A 26,480-nucleotide genomic window follows, 5' to 3' on the forward strand; every position below is an offset into this window, starting at 1 on the left:
GCTATCCTCGGAAAGTAAAGATTATTGTATAGCATTCAATAAGGGGATTTCTTCCTCTGCACAACCAAAGAATGGCTATATTTCTAGATATTGTGCTGGTGAAACTACCTTACTTTGGTATTTGTGGATGGTGGTGTGATTCTAGACTCTCTTGGGTCATGTCCGTTTTTTTCTGTTTCGAATATCGCATGAAGTAAAATGAGAAGTAAAATGATAAGTTATGCCAATTTTAACACATCAATATATATATTTTTAATTTCCTACTTTTACCTATTTTACTTCCGGCTTTCACTGGCTACTCAAGTCGTTTTTAGGAAAATGTTTCAAAATCGGAAATTAAGAAAAACAAGATGTGCCAAAAGTGCTGCGGCGCATAACTTATAAGGTCACCTTAAACACGCGCAAGAAAAAAATAAATTCTTTTGCCAAGCATACACTTATTTTTATTTTATTTTCGCACGTTCTTTAAAAAAAATCTAACGTCTAAAATAGCTTGAAACGACCCCGATTCTCTCTTTTTTCAAATGTTTCAAGAAACTCAGAAAATTCCCCAAGATCCCTAAAAATACGTTTCATTAAAAAGAATCTGAAATGTTTGTAACACGATACAGGTGTTAGTAATTAACATACTCCCGGGAAACACTCCCCCCCTTTCTCCCGAGAAGAAGACAATATCTACAATACGATATGATTGTCAAGTTTATTATGTACGTAATATACTATTCAAAACATAAACCCTCCTCTTTGTAATGACCCTCCCCTCCCGTAAAAGTAGTACCCTCCCCTCCCCCCAGCCTAGGCGTAACACGCTGTCATAGACACTTCTGCAAGCCTATTTAACACTGAATCCGACCTGCGCGAGACATCTTTTTCTGACGCAGAAAAAAAAATACAAATGAGATGTGTGTATTTCAGAAGCGAACTATATCAACTTGAATCACTCTGAAGCAAATTCTTACAAGAAAAACGGTACCATTTTATAGCTAAGGTATACAACCAGGTATGGATAACATTACAGATGGTTCGATATTCAGAATAAACCGAAGACATGCGTTACGCTGGTCGGATCCAGAGTCTAAAAAGCAGACAAAAATCAGCCCAGCCAGAGGCGTTCTAACCTTCACGGGTTTCCTGTGCTCCCTAACTAACGGCGAAAGCGCTAGGGCCCCGTGACGCCACAACTTTTACCGACCACAGGACATCCAACCAGGAACCCGCGTAAGAACGCCTGGGACTAGGCGGCCAAAGCAATATAACGCTGACAGCAACAAGATAGGTTCTCGGTGACGGTAGCACAGTAAACAGTAGTATATAGGGGATCAAAATGGTTCATACTAGCGACAAAAGGATATAGAGGGCGACGAAGTACGCTAGTTTAACAGCAACACAAAGACGGGAGCATATGAATAAGCAACGAATGTTTTCATGTCGCTGTGTAACTAATGGACACTCAAGGGAAAAAAAGCCCCGTAAATTATCCTTTTAAGACTCTTTCCCAGGCTTTCTTATAAGGTTAGAAATCGTGAAGATTGTGGTCCACTTAGAAAAGGGCTAACTTCAAATAAATATTATGCCAAGTAGATGCACAAAAAACATCCACCCCGACAAATTCCTTAATATGTACAATATAAACTACTATATTTGCCAATAAGTAAAACCTTAGATGGGGTGTGTAGAGAAGTAAATTTGGGATCGATGCTTGCTAGGGATAATCCTGAAGGAGGAGCTCGCCGAGGAAAGTACTATGAGCCTTTTCAAAAAGAACTAAGAAATTCGCCACATATCTTGGCGAATTACCGTATTTATTCGAATAAGCTCATGGCCTATGTTCGATCAAAGCTTCCTTCCCGAGAAAGTCTTTCACAATCTGGCTTCAGCTTTTTTCACAGACGTCGATAGTGGAACGCCATCTCTCCCACGCTTTCGTGTAGTTTTCTAGTGTCCAAACACTAATTCTCAGTTCTAGTTCTCACAGGACTATTTCTTCACAGGCAGTGGTTAGGGATTTCAGGAAGTATTCCAATAATTTAAATATGTTTTTCTAGCCTTTACATCGGCTACTACCTAATCGCGCCCAGTCTTCCTCGTCTTTGGGGATGACTTGGATGGCCTGAAAACGAAATAAAACGTGTTATATAGAATAGACAGAGACCGGTCGACCAACAGACCTCTTACCAAAAAAGCCATCCATTTCATCTGCATCATCGCTGACAGGTGAAGCATTTCTGCCATCACCATGTTGACTTTGTGTTGGGGCGTGTTCGTTGCTAGGGTGACCAGCAGTGATTGACATGCTCACGCCTGTGATCCCCCCAAGGTCCAGAGGCTGTCTTGAGCTTAGTACCCCTCGGTTGTGGTTACTCATTGGCGTGGACAGTCGGCGATTTGTACCAGGAGTGTCCGTCTGCACAAGTGGGAAAACGTAGGTTAGCTTGTTGTTGTTGCTGTTGTTATATTGTCATCAGTTGTGTATATAGTTTGCCCCTACGTTTTCCCGTGGCATATGATAAGGATTGAATGATTCTTTTACAATGCAATACAACACAGACACAAAAAATCTATTTCAATCGGCCTATTCAAGCATGTGACTCAAGATGCTTACAATCAAATGTAGTTTATAAACGGTCTTAAACTTCAAACATGGTTGGATATTTTGATAATTTTCTTGCAAATAAATAGACGTATTTCAATTATTAACAATAAAAGTGGTGGAGTGGTAGATGGGGATTGGATTGGATCGGATTTTGTAGGCAAATTGTTGAATCGTTGTTGGTATTTGTAAGTATCTCTGGTATTTGCGGCATGCATGTTTTACATAGACTATCTAGGTTACTAGTTCTAGTATATATTCATATATACTCAACTCAACTCAACAGCCTTCCTCAGGGTGAAGTCACCCTGAGGAAGGCTGTTGTACACAGCCGAAATATAGGTGCTGTTGATCATAAAGTGTTTTCTCTTGTTAGTTAAATTGTATCGAGAATCTAGTTTTGACAACACAAACAGATGCTTGTGATTAATTCATATATACTCATATATTCATGGAGTCATCTTACCCGAAACGAATGCGTCGTGTTGGGCCGCGCTTCTGAAAAGCTGGGAACTTTTTCTCGCAAACTTCTTCTGGAGTCGTCGGTGGCAGCGCTTGATGCGCGAACGTTAAAATGTACTTTCGCTTTCTGTGGGAACACAACGTACATGATGCTGTAGTTTAGTCACATGATAATATAGTTGTATTGCGACGTTGTTACCAAATGACTGTGACCATATATTTTTGCCAGGACGCGCAATCGAAAACATGAAAAATCTTGTCTGACTAAAAGGGGGCGCTCACGTGATCTTGTGAGATAAATACGTGAGATTGCAACCTAATCACATGCTCTTGTATTCTGCTTGTATGCTTTATTTCTTACCGCACTACTTCTTGCAGGATTTGACGATGCACCGCTAGGAATGGGGGAGATAGACTCAGCGTACGTGACTGTCCTGTCTAGGGGTGGGAGAGTGCCGTTTCGTGCTCCCCAGGGCTGGGGGGAGGACGCATTGAGTGGATGTGGCGGGGAGGATAATCTATCGTTTCCCGTAAATCTAAAACAGAAGATAGAAATCATTAGAATAATAGCGATTCTGTTTTTCACTCCTCAATATTTACATATTTTACTTACAATTTCGTTCCTCGGACAATTTCAGATTTTACATCCTCCTAAAATGACAAATAAATTAAGTTACGTTAAGTACTGCTACTGCGCAAATAAGGGGACTGTTCCCCCACCCTACGCACCTCCTGTGTCTCTATTCTAACAATTAATCGGATAACATGTAAAGCTTTAAAGGCGGGTTTTCACTTGCTTAGTAAGCGGAGATGTGGCAGCAGGTAACATACCTGTGGATTGGGGGTTCTTGGTCTCTCTCGGTCTAAAGGAACCAGCCTCTGACTTGTGGGATTCCTGTGCACGGGTAAACAGTCTTAAGCTGCAGACTCACTTTACCAATTGCACAGAAAATATATTATCTTAACTATGCCACTTCCTTGGCTGTCCCGCGACATACAAAGAAAAGAGGCCCAAGACTTTGCAAAAGAAACACATCTTTGGCTGAGTACATACAGTATGTAGTAGCTTACCGCTTTGTTCTGGCTGACTGTAGTCTATACAAAACGTGCTCTGACATTTTCCCGCCAAATTTGGATATGCGTGATGCAACAGTGCTACTTGAACCAGGTCTTGCCTGAAGCGAGAAATACACCAGATAAGGACTCTATACATTGGAAAAAAAAAAACTCATTACATCGAAACACCCACAAATATGGAATCTGTGCAGCAAATAAAGATTCCTGTGTTATTCAAATACACCAATATGAACTCTGTGCATCCCAACACACCTAATAAAAACTCTGTATACGCCTATTTCACAAAACGTTGTCAGTGAAAATGGCAAATGACCTTTGTCAGATGGCAGTTCTACGACAGAAAGGGCTACTAGATCCCAAAATACTCGTTCCAAATTCAGAAAAATATAAATAAAACATACAAATATCCATTGAATATAATATACGGTTCGGATATCGCTTTAATTTACTTATCACCTTTTTTTTTTTTTACAAATAATTGCTACCAATAAGCCCCTTTCGGTCGTAGAACTGCCATTTGGCAATTGCCATTCGCCGTTCGCACTGAAAACCTTTATTTAAACAGTGTATTCAAACAAACCAAATATGAACTCTGTGCATTCCAACACACCAAATAAGGACTTTGTACATTCAAACACACCAAATATGAACTCTGTGTATTCCAACACACCAAATAAGGACTCCTGTACATTCAAAAACACCAAATAAGGACTCTGTACATTATAAAAAACACCAAATAAGGACTACTCTGTTCATTCAAAAACACCACATAAGAACTACTCTGTTCATTCGAAAACACCACATAAGAACTTGGAGCAAAGCCTGCTTGCAGGCGTTAACTGGCTCATAATCGAAACAAATGAAAATGGAGTTAATATCACTGAACAATCAATACACAAAGACAGAGATTGGAAAGGAGAAATACTGCAAAAAAAGTGTTCAAGTACCTGTATGTAAGGTGTTCCTTCACGACTTTCTAACGTGCTAAAAAAAATTAATATTCACGATATGATTCTGATAACATAATCGCCCTTATTATTACCAACATCAATGTGATTAAAACTTAACTTTATCATTTAAAGCCGCATTGTCACCAGTTTACTTCCGGTCGATTACTTTACAATCTCCGATGATTTTTAACGGAAAACGAGGAAAATATTGAAAGCAGTGTGTATATTGCAAGTTTCTTCGAGGATGTGATTGATAATTTAGAGCGGATGGGATGTTAAATATCTCGGATTCTAATAGATTCTTTTGTCTTTTAACGGTTGAGTTTGCGTCGGACCTCCGGAAGTGAACTGGTGACAATGCGGCTTTAATCATTAATACAAACATCATCGTTTTCATCATCAATATAATCAATTCACACTTGAATTATCACTTTAACCATCATTACTACTACCACCACCACTATCTTAAGATACGAACACCACCATAATCATCACCACAATCACCATTATTACCAACAACACCATCATCTTAGAGATGACCACCACTATCATCATCACAACAATAACCATTACTACCAACTACACCACCATAATCATCACCACCACAATCACCATTATTAACAAAAAAAACATAAACTTAGAGATGAACACCACTATTATCATCACTATAACTACACCCTGCACCATTGTCTATGAGTTGACCACCACTATTATCACCACCACAACTACACCCTGCACCATTGTCTAAGAGATGACCACCACTATTATCATCACTACAAGTACACCCTGCACCATTGTCTAAGAGTTGACCACCACTATTATCATCACTATAACTACACCCTGCACCATTGTCTAAGAGTTGACCACCACTATCATCATCACCACTACAAGTACACCCTGCACCATTGTCTAAGAGTTTACCACCACTATCATCACCACTACAACTACACCCTGCACCATTGTCTAAGAGTTGACCACCACTATTATCATCACTACAACTACACCCTGCACCATTGTCTAAGAGTTGACCACCACTACCATCATCACCACTACAACTACACCCTGCACCATTGTCTAAGAGATGACCACCACTATTATCACTACCACTACAAGTACACCCTGCACCATTGTCTAAGAGTTGACCACCACTATCATCATCACCACTACAACTACACCCTGCACCATTGTCTAAGAGTTGACCACCACTATTATCACCACTACAACTACACCCTGCACCATTGTCTAAGAGTTGACCACCACTATTACCATCACCACTACAACTACACCCTGCACCATCATCTTAAAGATGACCACCACTCACTGGAAAGTGGCCGCAGAGGGTGCTCTGTGCTGAAGTGCCAATGATTTGATCATCATCACATCCTTTAGGCCCTTCATATCCAGAGGGGGGTTCAAACCAGTTGCTGTTCGCAGACGCAGCTACAAACAAGCAATGGATGTCACATATAACTCTCAAATCTCAAAAAGGGCGTATTGGGAAGATTACACAGGGTAACCAGAAATGGGAGCATAGGTTCATGGTATACAGGATACCCAGAAATATTGGGTACATAGGAACATAGTATACAGGAGATCATTATCCAGAAACATAGGATACAGAGGTGCATCATACAAAGGACACAAAAACATATCCTAGAGGTACATCTAACCTAGGGTACCCAGGGATATGGGGGAAGTAAAACGTCAGGGTACCCAGAAATATAGTGGTTTTGTCTTACCGATGGTACCAAAATAAATGGGGGAAAGGGTACCCAGATGTGATGTGTAGAGACAAGGAAATGGGTCTCTTTCCCTCTACCCTCCCCAATGTTAAGGCATACATATCACTTGATGGTGACTTACATTTATAGCTGAAAGAGCTTTCAGAGAAAATCCAAATAAGGAGAAGGGGGATGTGTCCATATGCTAAGTGTCCCACTCTATGTCGCTGGGGATTGCAGGTATACGATGGAGATGCATCTTACACAGGGTACCCAGATACTTGGGGAGGCATATTTTACATAGGGTAGCCAGATATATATTGGAAGTGCATCTTACACAGGATACCCAGATATATGGGGAAGTGCATGTTACACAGGGTACCCAGATATATGGGGAAGTGCATGGTACACAGAATACCCAGATATATGGGGAAGTGCATGTTACACAGGGTACCCAGATATATGGGGAAGTGTATGTTGCACAGGGTACCCAGAAAATATGGGGAAGTGCATCTTACACAGTACCAGGATATACGGGGGAGGTATACTACTTCTACAGGATAGAAAAAATTGGAGGTGGCAAATTTCTTTTTTATGACAGGTATCTGGTGATAAAGCAGTACAACCTTTCCAGAGAACATAGCAAGACTTTCGTGTATGTAAGAAATGTGCAATTAAAAATTGAACCCAGAATTAAAGAAGAGTTATATCTAATACACACTACCCAGAAATATGGGAAAATGCACTGATCGGGTGCAGGGAGTTGTTGCCTATTTGCGTAACACCTTGACAAAGTTGCCCAAAGGCACTGAGAGTTACCCTGCATGATGATTGTTGCCTTAAGTCCCTGAGCGTTGACCAGAGCTTTGACATGGGCATTGACCTGAGAGTTGACCTGAGCATTGACCTGAGAGTTGACCTGAGAGTTGACCTGAGAGTTGACCTGAGAGTTGACCTGTGCGTTGACCTGACCTCATTTCATAAAAGCCAAAACCGTTGTTGTTTTTGGAGGACACTCAAATAGTTACCAGTTGCACATATGGTCTACTCTAAACAGGGTTCCTAAGGAAGGCCAACTCAGAAATAGCTAAATTCATATTGTGTAACCTCCTTTCCTAAAGGTCTTCCTTTTACTAGCCCTGCTTTCACTAGAAACAATACACTTCACTCACTTGTGAAGGAAAGTGGCTGATTCTTGAGCTAACATCCCTGGATATTGGTCTAAGTGGGCTATCAACTGCTCGCTCCTGTTGCCTTACAGCATCCGGCAGGTAGTGAGGTAGTTTATCTAAAAAAAAAAAAATAAACAAATGAATACATTAAAAATTAACATTTTGCAAATGCTCGATAAAATTTTAGAAGAAAGACATTTCATACAAATCATACTTTACCTCGTAAAAGCTTTTGTGAATATATTGATAGTAAGCTCCTGAGCCATAGCACCATCTGGAAATATAGAGATTTAACTTTAAAAAGTTTAAGTAAACTAAAAACAGTAAGAATATAATACAATGATGCGGAAAGAGAATCTGCAAAAGTGATCAGTACATCAAGATTTTATCTAAGTAAGATAACTTTACATATAATTTACTTAATAAATGAGGATTGTACTAAGTGGGACAAAAATGTTGATTGATCAGCTCCTTTCAACTATGTTTGGTGTGAGTGCGATTTTCAATAGTCTGTGAGCTCTCATACAGTAAATAATTTCCAACTACTAGACCCCTTCCTGGCTTCCATTAATCAAACTTAAGGAATTACATTGGTTCAGTTTTATTGGTCATCGCCTTGCAGAGAGGTGAAACAATTTGAAACCATTTCAGTGCTAGCCAATGACCCGGAACATTGTGCACCCCCTGTACCCGAGCTATCTAATATTTCATTCGATATAAATGATATATTATCGGTTATCAGGGGGCTGGACGCCAGTAAAGCTTCTGGACCAGATAACATCCCCGTCAGATTACTAAAAGAGACCGCGGCTGTGATTGCTCCCTCTCTTTGTCAGATTTTCAATAAGTCTATCAAGCTTGGCAAATTTCCTTCTGAATGGAAAATTGCTCATATCGTTCCTGTTTACAAGAAAGACTCTGCTCAACAAGTTGAAAATTACAGACCGATATCACTCTTGTCTGTTGTGTCGAAAATTATGGAACGTTGTGTATTTAATAAGATAAGAGAGAGGGTGCACTGCCTCATCCAGAGGTGTCAACATGGGTTTATTGCAGGCCGCTCTTGTGTCACCCAGCTGGTGGAAGTCCTTGACACTATTGGCTCTCACTTAGACAATGGGAACCAAATTGATGTTGTATACCTTGATATGTCAAAGGCTTTCGATAGAGTAAGCCACCGTATGCTAACACGGAAACTAGTCCAATATGGTTTTGGCGGAAATCTGTTGAAGTGGTTTACATCATATATCAACAATCGGAGCCAACGCGTAGCTATTCCAGGGGGGGTCTCAACATGTCAACCTGTGACTTCCGGCGTCCCGCAAGGGTCAATTCTCGGTCCTATACTGTTCGTCCTCTTCGCAAATGACTTGCCAGATTCAGTTTGCTCATGCAGTGTTGCGACATTTGCAGACGACACTAAGGTCTTTAATGTTATCAACTCGGCGGACGACACGGATGTGTTACAATCTGACCTGAACAGTCTAAATGGCTGGGCGGCATCGACAGGCATGACATTTAATCAAACAAAGAGCAAAGTCATGCGGGTTTCGCGAAAGCGTAAACCAGTTCTCAAAACATATTCGCTTGGTGGTTTGCCTTTAGCCTGCACTGAGACGGAGAAGGATCTCGGCGTCTGGATGTCAGACGACCTCTCTTGGACTAAGCAAGTTGACGAGGCATGTAGTAAGGCCAACAGGACGCTGGGGTTCGTTAGAAGACACTCAAGATCCATAAAGAAAACCAACATAAGAAGATCGATGTATCTCGCCCTAGTACGTCCTCACCTAGGATACGCAACACAACTGTGGGCACCGCAGACAAAGGACCTGATTAGACGAGTTGAAAGAATCCAAAGACGAGCTAGCAAGTACATGTTAGGACTCCCATTTAGATGCAGCCAAACATACAAAGAAAGACTTATTCAACTTAAATTATTGCCACTATCGTATTGGCACGAATATTTGGACATGTCATACTTTTATAAAATCATAAATGGGCTTGTCAATATTAATCCATCAATTGTTCCCAAAGTTCGCTCAGTCCGTCCTACTAGATCATCTACAAACTCAAGCGCACCACAATTCTTCGCTCGCAAATGCAAAACTTCTGCTTTTCAAAAATCATATTTAAACCGTTGTACAAGAATATGGAACACTCTCACTAATTTGTTAAATAGTTCTAGCTACTCTGACCATGCTTCTTTCAAGCGCGCTTTATTAAATTACTACTTAAATGCTCTTTCGATAACTTACGATCCAGAGGATCCGCGCTCATGGAAATCTGTCTGCCTCACCTGCAATCGGGCCAGGGTGCTAACGCACCAAATTTCATGTTGTTTCTAATTTAGTTTTTGTGACCTTGTAACTTTTACACATTTTAAACTCGGGTCCGCCGTAATTGGCCTAGCTGTGGCGGATACCCTGCCCTTTCGTTATTGTATGTATTTATGTTCTGTTTCTCATGTATAACGTATTATGTATGTGTATTTTTTTTTTCTCCGTGGGCAAAGTCAATAAAAAAAAAAAAAAAAAAAAAAAAAAAAATTAAAACACTCCAAGGGTTTCGAATGGCAGAAGCCAGAAGGTGATTAATCTATTGGAATTGATTGGCAAGGCTTTTGAAAACAGAATATTAAAAACTGCAGAAAATAATGCATCCTCCCCCCAAAACTGGTCCCCACCAAAACTGTTGACCCATTTTGCAAAATTCATATCCTCTTTTGCGTCTATGGGTGCATACCAGTTAACCTCTTGGCAGCCACGCCTATTCCCCCCTCCCCCTCAAACCAATGTTATTCACTTAGGGCTGAAACTCAGCTACTGCAAACTAATGATAGGCGTTCAACATTGGCAAGGAGGGGAACATTTGTGTAACAAACATGATTGCTAGACCTGGGATTTTGTGAAGGTGTAGCATTATCAGTGAATGGGTCAACTAGTTTTGGTGTGGATTGCAGCCAACTGTACCTCCCCCCATATCAAGTCAAACATTTGGCTGGTAAGCATCTCTTTGGCACAGGCATTGGGCGTCACAGGTGGCAGGCCAAGCCGACGGTTCCTTCTTCGCCTGTGCTTACTCTTGAAAGTCACCATCTCTTCATCGCTACACGGAAAGAAAGATAACCATCAGTTTGTGCAATAGAGAGTTTTTCATATTTTATTCAGAGTAGTACAGGAGAAGAGAAAAGGTCCTTTAAAGGATCTTCAAAGTAGTACAGACCAGTCAAAAAATGAAAACCATCAGTATAGAGGGTTTTCCTATGTCGTTTTCAGCTTTAAATCTGCCACCCAAATTTCTCAAACATTAATTTTTCGGGTATGGTCATTTGTGGTTGTTATACAAAGTCAGGGCAGCCATGGCAATGAAACAATTAGTTTATCTTTACAGTGAAGGGCAATCACAACAGTTTGGGTAGGAGAAAAAAGGAATCGCTTTCTGTGGTTACTTACAGTGCAGGGCAGTCATAAGCAAAGAACTCCTCAAACTCTCCATCTTCATCAATAACCTCCTCCTCCAGATCTGCATACAAATTCTCCCCATCTGAATCTGGGAACAAAACTCAATTAGCGTAATGATTCGAATAAGCACCGGGGCACATATTTCATTTCCGGGTCTTGGGGGGCATATTGCAGAGGGGCGGTTATTGGGGAGGGGCACTTATTTCATTTCGACAGAGAATACCAGCTTCTGAATCGATAAACAAACAAACTTTATTTGGGATAACCTGAGGCTACAGTAAAATGCTGTTAGATTGTTAATAAATCAATGACTACCGTATATTGTGGTAATGTAAGAAAGTCAATGGGGGCTAAATAAAAGGAAGATTTACACCATTCAAGTGGTGCTTATGTTGGAATATTTTTACGGTGGAAGAAAGGGGGTGCTTATTGGGCCCTTATTCCAAAATTTGAGTTCAAAGGGGGAGCACTTATTGGGTAGGGGGTGCTTATATTTATAGAAGGGCGCTTATTCGAATCATTATGGTAGTACTAGTACAAATTGGTCATGCTTTCTCATGAAATCTTACCAATCACAAATCGGTCATTTTGTGTGATGGGCGAGGGATCCAAGTGAAAACCTTCCACCAACAGCCTGCAATGGACACAATGGTCACTCTTCTAATGGGGGTTAAGTCATGTTCATTGTAGAAATAAGCAAATTACAGATTAAAATGGGCTATAAAAAGATAGTCCTTGCTCAGAAGAAAATAGCCCTGTACTAGATGCCAGGGTAAGTATAATGTAGATGCCATGATAAGTACCTGTATATGCCCAACCTCAATGTGCCCTACTGTTTCCATCCCTCGAAGTGCCCTGTCTACCTCTGAAAATACCCTATCAACCCTTGAGAGGGCCTGTCTACCCCTCAATGTGCCCTATTGTTTCCATCCCTCAAAGTGCCCTGTCTAACGCTGAAAATGCCCTATCAACCCTTCAAAGGGCCTGTCTACCCCTCAAAGCGCCCTGTCTACCTCTGAAAATGCCCTAACGCTGAAAATGCCCTATCAACCCTTCAAAGGGCCTGTCTACCCCTCAAAGTGCCCTGTCTACCTCTGAAAATGCCATATCAACCCTTGAGAGGGCCTGTCTACCCCTCAATGTGCCCTGCCTACCAGGAGGAACCCCTGTCTACCTATGAAAGCCCATTGCCTACATACCCCTGAGTATCCAGCATACTGATGTCTTCCATATCTTCCAGCACCGAGGTCTGTGGTCGGTAGTTGTAGACACGTGGATCATCAGGCGGTAATGGGACATATTGTGTTCCCTCATCTTGAGGGTGAACACTTTGAACACCACAAATCCTGACGAACATGCAAAATAATAATATAAATGCCTTTTGCCATACTAAGTCACAATCACTATTTTTCAACTCAATGCAATGATTTTACCCTCCATCCCCCATTAAACTCAAAATACCTTTTTAAAAAAAGGACTTAAAAATAAATTATCTTTCTGAATATGGCAAAAAACCAAAACTAACAACATGCTCACAAACACAAGCTCGACCCTGGACTTTTTATCTGACCCTGGACTTTTTATCTGTCCCTGGACCTTGATTTGCAAAGTTTCAGATACCTTAGATGTGGAAACTTCGTACACCACTCCTGACACTCTAAAAGCAGTTGTGAACTCCCTAAAGATGGCAATGATTAAACAGTAAGAACACGATTTTTTTGATTTTATATAGTATCTAAACTTACTAGCTTACTGGTTATCCAGTGTTTTTCCTTGTTATCGGCATAATATTTTCATTATTTTCATAGGCTCTCTTACCATTAAACCCTTTTCCTTCAAACAGCATGTTGTTGATCTCATCAAACATTCGCTGGACTGTTGCTGAGGCTTGTCTGTCAAATTCCTATAAAAAACAACAACAAATATAAACAACACATCATAGTTAATGATGATATGACATTCGTACTGTAAATCACATGCTTCGATTGGACAAGGGTCCATGTGTTATTAGAGCACACACGCACACTTAGCAGCAGCATGAGCACACGCTCCCCAAAACTATATTATATTTGTAACTTAGTATAACACAAATAGATATTATTCTTTTGTGCATCTGTCCTCTAATAGATACACAGAAGACTTCACAGCATGTCACGAGCAACAGTGAGGCAGTCACTTGTGACTGCATACTTTTTTGTCCGTGACGCACTGTGATGTCATCTATGCATCTAGGACAAAAGCACACAAAAATGAGATCCAGCCAGGTTGTTAGGCAATTATCCTTGTTATTAGGCAACTGGTTCTTTAATGGCTTATGTATGTATGGTGGTTGCCTAGTGGAAGATTGCCTTGGTTGCCTTATGTCTGGATAGCCAATACAACCTCAAATGTTGTCGGGTAAGTTACTGTATAGTATAAAGTAAAGGGAAAGCCCTCTAATTTATAAAGTCTTCATAAAGGTCTTAATTTTAACTGCTTGGTTTGCTATTGTAGTGGTACAGTAAGTTAGCAAAAATGGAAAAATCAAGCCCTGGATATCCTTCTAAATCAATGTTTTCTGTCTAGCTTTAAACTTATTTTGTATTTACCAAACACACCACTATTTCTTTTGAAACTCCAAAAGGTGTTAATAAGGAAAGAATTACATAGTACTCACATCATCATTGCCCCATGAGTATACACTACTGCGCCCTGTCAAATTTCCAGTATTTGTCGACCAAGAGTTGGATGCCCATAAACTATTGTTAAGGCTATTGGTGTGATCAGTTGTTGGTGATGACCGTCCACTTGTGTCCGATGTCCGATAACTGTTAATGGCCTCACGGACAGTCTCTAGATATGAGAGAGGCACTGATTCTTCTGGCCTCTCAGGGAGGGGGTGAAGGGTTTCAAACCCACCTCTAGAGGAGAAGCCACGACTGCAATAAAAAATACAAAGAAAATAGTTATCAACAATATTTATTTGGATAATGCCCCCCAAAAGACACCAATAACAAATTCTTACTAGGACCTTCTCAATCTGCCAAAGTTGGTCAAAATCATTGTTTCCTGTTCCAAGTTAGTTTATAAAGCCAATGAGAATTTTTTACCCCCAAAACAGAATAAATATTAAGGTGGCATTTACAAAAAAGCAATTAATCATTTTCCTTATTGAAGTAGCAAATCCTGGCAAAAAAAAACAGCATTTCTTAATTGTTAATTTTCTTTAATACATTAAAATCTGGCTGATTTGTGTTATAAGTAAATGTCAAAAATCATCCCTAAACACATAACACCGTTCAATGTAGAAAAATGAGAATGTGATAGCAAAAAGCACTTTTTTCCCTCTGTATTATGTGAGATCCCACAGAAATACTTCTCACCAGACCGAGTACTGCACATTAAAACAATAATTATTGCAACTTTATTGAAGTATGTTAACTGAAGTAGAACACAATTTACTTGGTATTTTAAAACAATTTTGAAATGTGACAGATGATTTTTTTTAGAAAAATCATTGTAAAATAAGTAAAAACAGTCATACATAATAAATTAGAATTGCCAATAATAAGTGCATATTATTTTATGAAAAAAGGATTAGGGTCAAATATAAGATTAATGTCTAAGATGTTATTTGTATGTGACAATTAGACTTTGTTGACTTTTACAATATCTCAAAGTTTTCAATAAATTTACAGTGAAAAGACTTTGTCAAGCCTTTTTTTTCTTGTAACATTGAAATCCACTGTAAGCAAATACAATCAAATCATTGGCTACAAAAATTGCAGGATAAATCATAATTCATTTCAAGAGATATTAGGGGTGACTAGCTTTAATTACAATGCAGGAAGTTCAAAATAAACAGCCTACAGCATTACTGTTACAGTAATATATTTTTTTTTAAAAAGCATGGATTAAATAAGTATTGTCCTGAGAAAAATAATTTGAGCATCTAGAAATCCATATCAAGAATAAAATAAAAGGACATAGAATGAAAGAAATAAAGCATTTTACTGTAGGGGGCATTTAAGCTTGGGTTACAGCAGAAACTACATTTTAACAACAAGGCGTGAAATGACTATCATATGTAAATGAATAACATTATTTACCCTTGAATATAAAGACCCTGCATCTTTCATAGACCCATCCACAAGCCATCATTATGTGAACTTGTTTTTGTGGTTGTGCAGAAGACAGATAAATATGAGAATCCACAATTCCATTTTCACATTTTAAATTATATCTAAGAACTCTTCAGGAAATCACATCCAAATCAGTTGAAGAAATTAATTCTGTCTCTGATTAGACATGTTTCTCTCTTGAGTGTCAACATGCGGCTGAGTAAACAACTCTGGCTCAAGTGAGTCGACTTTTCAGCAGAAAAGTAGTTCAGTATCAACAAGCTAAAAAGAGCACTATTATTAGCTAGAGAAAAACAAAATACTTTATATTAGATATTTTACAACAAATATATATTTTTTATTTCAGATTTTAAAATGTGAACGGATTACAAATTGAATGTGAATGCAAGATTTGACCTAGTTTTGCTAGTTTTAGACAGAGAAATACACAAATACAAAATGCAGGAAAGTAATCAATCACAGGCTGAAAGGAAATGAAAAATTGTTACCTGACAACTGATGATTGTTTATATTGCAAGTATGGAAAATAAGGGAAATATTAAATAGATGTTGTTTATGAATAAGAAAATCCTTTTGATACACTGCGTGCAGTTTGTGAAAAAAAAAAGACTAGAATGAACCTGGAAATTAGAAAAAAAGATAATGAAAAAAGGAGAAAAAAAGAGAATGGATTAAGTAGAGATTAAATGTAAGTTTTCCACTGGCCTTAGTGTTGATGGGATCCATTCAACTTGAGGAAAATGAAGAGACTTAAAAGCAAACACTAAAAAAGACATTATCCTATCCATATTGCAAGCACCTGGATCTAAGACACATCAAGTTCTATGGCTTCCTGAAGCCTTTTGCTAAATAATATTTTTCCCTCCCACAACTGATTACCTTTTAAAAACTTCATCACCCTAAAGAATTTGACAGGTGATTATTTTTTAAAAGAGGTTGAAATTTATGCAATTTAAGCAAAATAGAGAGCAAATTTAAAAAAAGGAAGCTAAATATAACTAAATATAATAAGAATAAAACGAGAAAGGTGGAAAGTTCTCTAAGTTGATATTTTTCACTGAAGATAACAGTAGTTGTGAATGAGGAATGGTCATCATATGTTTTATGTATTAGTACAAATATTATTATACCCTGGGGGTTTGTCTCACCCTAACTGAAATAACATATGCACATGTGTGTAGCATCTAGGCATTACCTAAGACATGTGTTATATCTTGTTGTTACACTGACACAAGAAATTCAAATTACCTAGAGCTATACAGGAATTATTGTCCGAGGTTTAAGTTTACTAGGTTGTCTAAGGCATTTTCATGGATTTACAGATACAGATGCAGATGCACAGTGACTGTAACTGTGATGTCTTTTTTATCTCCTTTTTTTTAACTTCTCAATGGTTGCTCATTTTTGTGACAGTTAAACCTGTAAACATTGAGTATAATGGCAGAGAATATGCATATTTGATTTTATTTAATCTCATTTTATGCTATATGCTCACATTTACCTTTTTGATTATCAATTTCACTGTCATGCTAGTGTTGTCCTACAGCAAAAAGCTTTATCATAGCTTTCCTCATTAGTATCTTTTTGTACAAAACAATACATTACCGCAGACAGACATATAGAGGGTAGTGAAGCAATATTTTAAAGACTGTGTGAAACATGTCCTTCCCTATTTGTGATTTTCTCTGGTGAGTTATTCAACAAGTTGTCTAATATTTACAAGATTCCCCACATAAAATTTACCAAAAAAAAGCTGCATCATACAAACAATAGTAAACCGAAATGTACCCAACCAAGTTAATGAAAATTTCCAAAATCTTCAACTACATGTTGAATCATGTTGTGATATATGTTGTATTTTATGCTATACTTTTTTGTCTTGGCCAATCGAAATTCTAGAATAAACAAAGGTATTTTTGACAAATGCCAGCATGCATTTGCTGCTATGTTGCATTAATTCTTACGTGAAGCATTACTTTTAGTAGATTATCAATTACCTTATTATAGGAAATTAACGTTGGCAGATATTAAAACTTGTATTCGAGTATCTAATTAACATAAATTTTTGCACAGCGTGTGTCAAAACAAATAAAATTTACGCAAATATGGGCCTAATGTATTCAAATAAACTTAATTAATGCGGATCCTGAAAGACATATTTTTTGGTAATTTGCTGCTCAGAAATATTCCATTTACTCTACTTAATTAACGCGGATCCTGAAAGACATATTTTTGGGTAATTTGCTGCTCAGAAATATTCCATTTACTATTATCATCAAGCATGCAAGCTTTTACGGCTAGAGAGAACAATGAACGAATTGAAAAAAATTCCTAACCGTGATCAAAGAAGACAACTAAACATGTGGCACTTTTTTTTAATAAACAGAGTATGGTTTTGAAATTCCTTAAATTTTGTATTCGTTCTTTCATAAGATTCAGTACTAATTTAACGTTTTCTAAATTAACATTTACCATAATTAATGTATTACAAATTATAAATAAACTTAATTAGGATATATTTTAATTAACATGAATTTTTTTAAATTCGCTTTATTTCAGTGGAATGTGAATTTCCTATAATAAGGTAATCAGTAAATTACAATTATTTTGGTTAAGACCTAGACCTACTGAAGGGCCTATAGTAGATGTGAAGGTTTGAGAACACTAGGAAATGTAGGGTTTGAGAATATATATTATAAAATATTCACATTTCCATTTCAAAATGGTAGATTGTGTCAAAGAGTATGGAATATTGCAAAAAGGTACAAGGGTTGTATTTTGAGATAGATAAAAGCAATTAAATTAATGACCACTTTCTGACCCTTTGTGACCAATGTCACAAATATTTTTTTTTTTTTTGCCCATTAAATAACAGCCACTTGCAACTGGTATCTAGAGTAGTCAAAGAATTGGGCGAGATCATCCTTGTTAATTAAAGAGACATAGTCTACAGTAAGTAAATAAAGTAATATACTTTCTCAATCCAAAATGGAATGGAAAAATAGAAATGGGATCTTAGGGGCTGATTACATGATGAATGATGAAATTCAGCCGGGCTGAGATATTCATGTGAACCTGGCGATTTTCAAGCCGCTAGCACAGGCAGAGAATCTAAGCCCAGTTTTCTAGCAGTTGGCTGAAGTTGATCTGGGCTGAAAACCTCTCATGCAATTTAAAGAGCAATTTTTCAAGAATTTGTGGGGATATCAGACTGGACTTTCAGCACCAGGCAGAAAACTTAGCTGGGGGTGACATTTGTCATGTCATTCATTAATTATCATTTTCCCCTTTCACTCAATATTATGCTAGGCTGGGAGTAAATGAGCCTTGTTCTCTGGCTACTATTGGCTGATTGGCTTGTCAGATAATGATGTCACTTTTGATTTTCCTTGAAGCATGGCAAAACACTCAAAATCACAAATCGATGTGTCTATGGGCTTTTAGTACAAGTCTACTCACATACTATCACGAATCCTGCAATTTGATTGGCTCCTGTACTCACTATCTATTGAGCGATAGATAGCAAGTAGCAAAAAAACGGCACTTTTCACAAAAAACAACATGAATTATTATTAAAATTGTCAGTTATTTGAAGGTAGGATGTCAGGTGATGTATACTAAAACAATTAGACTACTAGTTCTTGTTTTTTTTTTTATGAGCTGACTCGAACTTGCAGTCTAATTGTTAAGTATGGAGCTCAAGCTGAGATCTCTTATTGGCTTATAAGGGAAACTGTCATCTGAGCGTTTCAGCATGATATCAGATGATATCAAATGCACACATATCTCACTACTACTGCTAATTATTTACTTCGAAGTGCCTGGTATTGGTTGATTCTTGAAGTACAAAGGGTTAGATTTAACGAGATATTTTGCGAGTCGGTCTGCATTACACATGAAGTCTAATTTGTGGAGCTATTGTTGTTTACTGCAAAGCCTCAGCTAGATTTATCTTGTATAACAAGTAATCTAATAACAGTTTAGAATATTTGCTTATACCAATCCAATAATTGTATTTGAATTTGAACAATTAAAGATATGATTTTCGCCTTTTGGAAAGATAAGTCCTAGTGTTGTTGAAAGATAAGTCCTTGGTGTTGTTGACAACTTATTGCAAATAATGTTTGACAACAGAGGGCTGTCATGAGATGCCTGGGGATGAGGCTAAGAGTAAATATCTAATTGTCCATAGATACGTTAACTGATAACTAGAATTTTAAAAGTACAGTAGGAATGCTGCACAATTCAAGCATATCCTGTTTAAATCTGATGTACCATACTAGAGGAAAAGAGAAAATTCATACATAATAGAGATCATTACATCAAATTAGTTTACTAAATAATAATTATGATTTAAATTTCAAAAATAATTTATGATATATACACAGAGGGTGTGATAAAATGAAAAATGTCATGTAATTATTCAAAACACAAAAACTATTCTAAGTATTCCACTTGGAAATTTTGTTTTTCTATTTATGTTGAAATAAACTTGAATAAAATATGAAAAGAAAATCTCACAAAGAAAAATTCATTATTCCTGGGCCTGGACTCAAGTGTGATTCACTTAGAAACAAAGCAACCTTCAATCAAATAACTTTGATAAGATTTAAGAGTACCATGGATATTCAGAAAATGATTGAAATACAGGTAGACGCTCAGTACATTTTGCAAATTGCTGATCACATTGGTGACTTAAAGAATTCTTACACATTGAGTATTTCTTATTGAGTATTTCTTACGAGAATATTCAATATCACGTTATACAAGAATGCAGTACTAATCCAATTTGTACTTCAATGATGATCAAGTAGAATTAGTTAGAATTTTACATGTGGTAATAAGTAGGTACTATTCCCGTATAGTAACAGATATAGCACATTTGTTTATTGAAACATGTAGATGTGGGTTATGATTTGCGTATACGTTTTCGCAATACATTCAAAACTAAACAAACAAAATGGTTGTAATATATTTAAGTTATATATTAAAAACATAGCTCAAATCTTAATGTTATAAACCGAAATGTCTTCCACTTTTGATGAAGTAGCCGACAGAGGAATAAAAACACACAAACAAAGACGTGTTAAAAAACGGAAACCAAGACAAGCAACACATATCAGCAAGCCTTATCTTCGAGATACGTTCCAACTAGACTAGACTTGAGTGAACTTTCTAACCGGAGAATTGACTCAAAATTAGAGGGTAATTTCAGGTCAAGGAATATGACTTTGATACATAAAGATAGCTAGAGTTACGGATAAAGTATTGTGCTATAGGACAGAGCTTACATTTCTAATGGTAGCGCTCGATTTGTCATCCCAAACCCGTCTTTCCGATAAGTTCCATGCGACGAGCAGAAACGACCGCCATGACAACAAACAACAACGATGTCCCCCTATGGTCGCCACTTTCTACTCCCCCATAGCGCTATAGTGCTGTTTCTGCGAACAAACGATGCAGCTGTGGCTTCCTAGCCCGACATACAAGCCAAATGATTGTTTTCAATTGAGATTTCGAGGTGCTATTTTCCGATATTGTTCTGGTATTATTCACAGAGTTTCACCAACAACACAAGACCCGGCCATCTTCCCAGAATACCTCTGGAGCTCAGATATGTAAATGACTTTGAGGCGCGAAGGCAAATGCGCACATTTTATCAGACATATCAAGGAGCACAAAATAAAATAATAAGTGCATGAATTTGAAATTTTAGTCACTCGTACTCGAGTCAAATAAAAAATCCCTTATCTTGTTGACTTCGCGTGTTTTTACTTCAAGTAACTCGTGCCCTTGATATCTCGAACTCTAGTTGTGTAGGGAAAAAGTAGTATAACTAGAAAGACTGCAGGCAAGCTGTAGAAAAACTAGATAGTTTGCGAAGGCGGGGTGTAAACAAGGTATGAATCAACACAAGGTTGAAAAGGTATGTTAAACGCCTGGTGGTTGCGCTGACGTTTCGAGTGTTAGCCGTTCGTCGGAGCAAAGAAACTGTAAAAATGGAAATCAGCTAAAGTGGGAGATGACTTTGGTGCGTACCCAGGATTGACTGACCCGGTGAAAATCTAGCTTTCGCTGGGTCTGGTCACAGAGGGGTGTACAAATTGATGCGTGTTTATCTGCCTTTAAACACCTTGCCCGATGTTTTTGACGTTTTACTCAAAATAGCCCTTATAAAAAAGTAACTAATCGATCAGCTATACTAGCTGCTACTATACTTGTTCTTTTTCACTCCAAAAACTGCGTAGCTGCCAAAACTAGGCTCCTAATTCAACTCAAAATCTTTTTATAACATCGGGAGAGGACCGCACCTCACACGGTGCAATACGCTTAGCCTGCAAATGTACACTTTTAACCTTTTTTTCCTCGAAGTAACTTGAATCCCCAATAACTCGACTCAAATGGATCATATAATTGTTGAGGTTTGGAAAAAATAATATAAAAGCAAGTCATTGAAATATCTACTACTCTTTTTTTTTACATTAATTCAAGGCAGTTTGTGCGTTTTTAATTGAAAAAGAATGAAATCGGTTATACATAAGCGACTCTTGTTAAATTTGTCATATTGTCAACAGCATAGAGAAGCGCAAACAAGATCCTTTAGTTATGCAAACATGGAAAAGTCACTTAGTTGAATTTTCAGCAAATAAACTACATAGTTGGCACTGCTAAATACGCCAGAATTGCGCTGAACTAGGGTGATATAATAATTAAAAGGCTTAGTGTTGTGGTAGTTGTTTTTCTTTTAAACTCGCTTGCATGCTCATAATAAACGTAAATTTACAACTTATTTTTATGACTGGCATATATTTTTCGAACGAAATGTAATTAATCAATTCGCTTTTCAAGCCGCATGCCTGCTAGGAAAGGCGAATTTCAAAACCCTTTTTCGTGGCGTTATACGGTCTAGCTGCTATTATATTTATTCAAATTCCATCCGTTTTAGAAATTAAGTATAGTTGTTGCAAAGCCGCCTCCGTTGTCGATGGATACGTTCACTCGTCTTTAGCGATATTAGATAAAAGGCTTTCATCAGCTTCTCTTGAAAGCATAATCGCAAAATTATCGATTTTTCAGGGGAATTATGAAAGTTTTCAACAAACTTACCCGCGAATAAAGAATGATACATCTTTTCTATTTTCAGGTTCGCGCTGTCTCCGGCGATGGGAATTCGAGTACAGCAAATCTCCAAGAAGACACACTGTCATGTCCTGTGTCCGTGCTGGTGTACTTCTTTAGTGATTTTAGCATTGCCTTCATCCATGAGTTGTGATTTTTTAGCCGGGTTTCGCTCCAGTTTCGCTTTAAGTCAGAAACCATCGATTTGTGGCACGACAATGCATCTATTATCCCTCAAACAGCACGCGATGACCGCTATGCCTCATGCATGGTAATCACCGACGTCGCTTCATCCCATATATCTTGGTGTCAGAGAGAATAAGACCCCTATATAAAAGTGCTTATCTCAAAGCACAAACGATGGCAAGCGAAGTATCCGGTAACTCATGTGAATTTCACATTTCACATTCAAACTTCAAAAATTTTAGACCGAACCGCCTAGATCTTCATTATTAGAGATCTTGATATTAATTGTGAGTTCTAAGAAAACATCTGCCGTCTAATTAAGAACTCGTAATTTCCTATAGCACGGGAGGTAGCAACATAAGAGATGATATCAATATTTCATTGGCATATTTAAAACTTGTTTTTGATGTGGTTGGTCGGGCGTTACCTGCCATAAACACGAACTCAAACTTGCCAAACAGGCGCGATATAAAAATGAATACTTATTTACTCCTGTTTTATCATAATTTTTTCATAAAAACGATGTTAAAATGATATAACACAGTATTCGCTCTTGTGTGGTTAAAAAACATGTTTATTTTATATCATCATCAGAAATTATTTCGTCTTTAAGCTCGGAGAACTTAGCACTGCTATCACAGTCAGACGTTTATATTTCTAGCTATTTCTAAAACGCTTGTCAGTTTGTGTTCCCGCTGTTTCTTTATGCAGATCGATGCGTGAAACAACCTTTCTCGTGTGGGAAAGAAATCGCAAAAGCGACACATTTCGTGTCATGTCGTGACATCGGCAACCGTGCAACGCATCACACTATTCTAGCGTGACCATGACGTTAACTTTACCACTGTCTTTATTACCTTGAATGATTTCATTTTAAACCACACATCTAAAGTAAGGAACTTCAAATGTCTCGGCACTCACTGGTTTCCTATCTGATTTCTTTTTTGATCAGGTTAAAATTAAGCCATTTGGACCCTACTAAACAGAATGCATTCATATACAGAATGTTTACAAACAGACTAAATTTAGTGTTTTTGATTCATAAAAGGGACGGATCTAGAATTGCTTGTTTTTTGTCTAATTAAACTGCAGGGGTCCAGACCTCTAAACGTGGGTTAACGAGGCCTCTTGCTGAGAAAACACAAAAGTACAATTGATGGAATACTAAAGAAACGCAAGAAGCGATGTGCAAAATTAGTGAGGGGGTTGAACAGGAAAATATAGAACAATGTAAGATCAGTGATCAGCAATAAGCAAACCGCGACCACCTATCAGAATATGTCACTGTTTGCACTCAAACAGTGTTGTCCTTGTCCAAATGCTCTGGGGATACTGGGGCGAGCAAACCTGGATGCCTGTGGCAGTAGAAAACGTGGGTTCCTAGGGCTTACTCAAGTCACCTCGCTGACGTCCGCTAGACGCCATATTGAAAATTACCCAGAAGACCCTGGGGACGTGGTTGTGCTCAAGTAGCTGCCGCAAAAGATAAAGAAGAAAACAAGATTCTCTGCAAAGTTTGCGTGGAATTTCTTGATTTAGACGCCGTCTAACGACCAAAAAAGGAAGACAATGGTTGAAGTACACTTTGAAATATGGTATGCCACCCTCACCCGGCCATGACCGGGCGTCGGTACATCTCTTGCACAAAAAATTGATCGAGGACTACTAGTCTCCATTTCAGCAACTCGTGCGTAGTCACGCACCGCTCGGATCGCTGCGTAACTTCGGCACGCTCGGAGCGTCGCGTGACTCCGACACGAGCGGCTGCAAAAAAAGACTATAAGACCACAATCTGGAGGTACTTTCTAAATAGTAGAGTTTTCGGACATTCATGTTTGAGTACATCTAAATCTATCATTCTTCTGATCTCAATGGTCTCTATGATAGCTACGTTCATCATTGAAAAGTGAGGGCCTGTATCTTTTACTGTGCTATTCAAAAATGAATACATCTGACCAATTCAGCCGTTGGGTTCCCTGTGGTGTAGCTCGCGCGCGCTTTTCGAACGTCTACGTACATACGTACATTATGACGTAAATCTTACCATATGTTGCGGAATCCCTTCTGTTAGAAAGTGTTTTAAATGCTATTCAATTTACAAATTCTTTGGACTATTATCACGATGTGCGGTTCGTTACTTTCAAAGTGTCTTTCGACAAATAACAAGGTTGCACCTCTCGGCGTCAGTGATGTTGACGCTGAGTTACTAAAAACGGCGCGTAGTTTAATCTCGGCTCAACGTTCAAGCGCCAAGAACGGCGTTACGCCAGAGATGAGCGCGTTTGTGTCCAAGTGCAATGCGGCAGCCTATGATCTCATTATCGACGGCAAACAGACGGCAGATGGAGGACACGCCAAAGTCCCGAGAAGACTTGCTAAGATCGAAGCGGCGCCTACATTCACCATGGAAATGTTACTGGAGGAACAAGCGCAAGTGGAAAGTAACAGGTACTCTATTCCCATAATAAAGAGCGCTAATGAAAAGTGTCGTTGCTAATCTATTTTCTTCAAATGATCTATTGTTAGGATCAGGCAGCTTGAAAAGATAAAGAAGACAGCCTCCTCAAGTACTAGATCTTCTGATGCCAATGCCAGACGGGCTGTCAGATCCAACAAGCTGCGGGAGGCGCTAGAGATGGCCGACAAGCTCGCTAAGGAGAAGAGCGCTAGAGCCTCCGAGAACAGGGATAAGCACTTGGCGGACGTCAAGAGCAAGGCCAGTCGCCTGGCGGGGAGCTCCCAGCAACAGGTTGTGGAGAGTGAGGCATGCGCTAAGGTGGAGCTGCGGCAGCGGGAAATTGATAGGAAAAGGAAGATGGTGGAGATGAACAAGGACAAGGCAGCGAAGGAGGCGCGCGAAAAGCTCAGGCTGCGATGTGAGCGCGAACAGCTTGTGAAGGTAAGCGGTAGATTGCCAGGAAACATATCGAAATGTTATGATTTGCCAACAAGAAGCATCGGCATTCATCACAGCGATTCTAAAGTATTCTGCACTCAGATCAGTTCCGCTTCCTTGACATTCATCTTTAATATCCTAACACTTGACCCTCTCGTTCCAGGACCGCGCCAATGCTCTAAAGGATGCCGACATGTACGATGGTTTGCGCATCCTCGAGGGAATGGAGACGAGTGAGGACTACTGCGTCTCAGAGGATGACGAGTGGGAGACTGGGCCCCAGACGGACGATGGGAACGACGAAGAATTCTGGGGTTAACCGCTGATTTGCGCGACCGTCACCCCCTCCACCTTTTGCACGCCAAAATTCCCGGGCATCCTCTGCCTATATGGAAATGAGACATTACACTAAATTTAAAGACGTAGATTTGTAATTAGCTACGTGTAACAATAAAACTTTCAGATGTCAACAATTCAAGCGTTCATTACAATAGTCACTGAAAATTATTTAGCTATGATGCGTCAATCACATTCACGAAAACCAATTGCACATTATACAGATAGAAAACAAATACCTTTTACAGATGGCTACTTCCGCTGTGCACTAACTTCGTACAAGGCTGCTAAAAGCTGGCTCTCAAACAACAGCTATATAGAGCAGGCAAAAACAGCGCAAACACAAATGCAGCATAAGCGAGAATCGAACAAATACAAGCGCAAGGAAA

The 26,480-nt window shown here is 38.7% G+C and overlaps 2 protein-coding genes across 4 annotated transcripts; one reads left to right on the top strand and one right to left on the bottom strand.

Annotated features, from left to right (window-relative positions):
• Positions 1 to 681: 681 nt before the first annotated feature.
• Positions 682 to 23,118, bottom strand: LOC116617730 (protein FAM149B1). 3 transcript variants are annotated; one of them, XM_048722314.1, is made up of 19 exons: positions 22,662 to 23,118; positions 14,090 to 14,351; positions 13,252 to 13,336; positions 13,054 to 13,111; positions 12,633 to 12,779; positions 12,003 to 12,067; positions 11,425 to 11,521; positions 10,942 to 11,077; positions 8,192 to 8,246; positions 7,973 to 8,088; positions 6,401 to 6,519; positions 5,077 to 5,113; positions 4,124 to 4,227; positions 3,884 to 3,947; positions 3,666 to 3,703; positions 3,414 to 3,588; positions 3,057 to 3,179; positions 2,176 to 2,404; positions 682 to 2,110 (listed from the first exon to the last, which is right to left on the bottom strand). In XM_048722314.1, exons 1-19 carry the CDS (start codon positions 22,760 to 22,762, stop codon positions 2,061 to 2,063), a joined length of 2,061 nt encoding a protein of 686 aa, XP_048578271.1. In that variant the 5' UTR covers positions 22,763 to 23,118; the 3' UTR covers positions 682 to 2,060. The 3 variants fall into 3 exon arrangements, with proteins under 3 accessions (XP_048578271.1, XP_048578272.1, XP_048578273.1); XM_048722315.1 differs by lacking the exon at positions 22,662 to 23,118 and adding an exon at positions 20,846 to 21,166; XM_048722316.1 differs by lacking the exon at positions 22,662 to 23,118 and adding an exon at positions 15,522 to 18,411.
• Positions 23,119 to 23,318: 200 nt separating this feature from the next.
• On the top strand, positions 23,319 to 26,228 carry LOC5511376. Its single transcript, XM_001631722.3, has 3 exons — positions 23,319 to 25,307; positions 25,386 to 25,758; positions 25,919 to 26,228. Exons 1-3 carry the CDS (start codon positions 24,943 to 24,945, stop codon positions 26,072 to 26,074), a joined length of 894 nt encoding a protein of 297 aa, XP_001631772.3. The 5' UTR covers positions 23,319 to 24,942; the 3' UTR covers positions 26,075 to 26,228.
• The last annotated feature ends 252 nt before the right edge of the window (positions 26,229 to 26,480 follow it).

This window comes from Nematostella vectensis, chromosome 15 (assembly GCF_932526225.1).
Source record: "Nematostella vectensis chromosome 15, jaNemVect1.1, whole genome shotgun sequence".
In the NCBI taxonomy this organism is placed as follows: Eukaryota; Metazoa; Cnidaria; class Anthozoa; order Actiniaria; family Edwardsiidae; genus Nematostella; species Nematostella vectensis.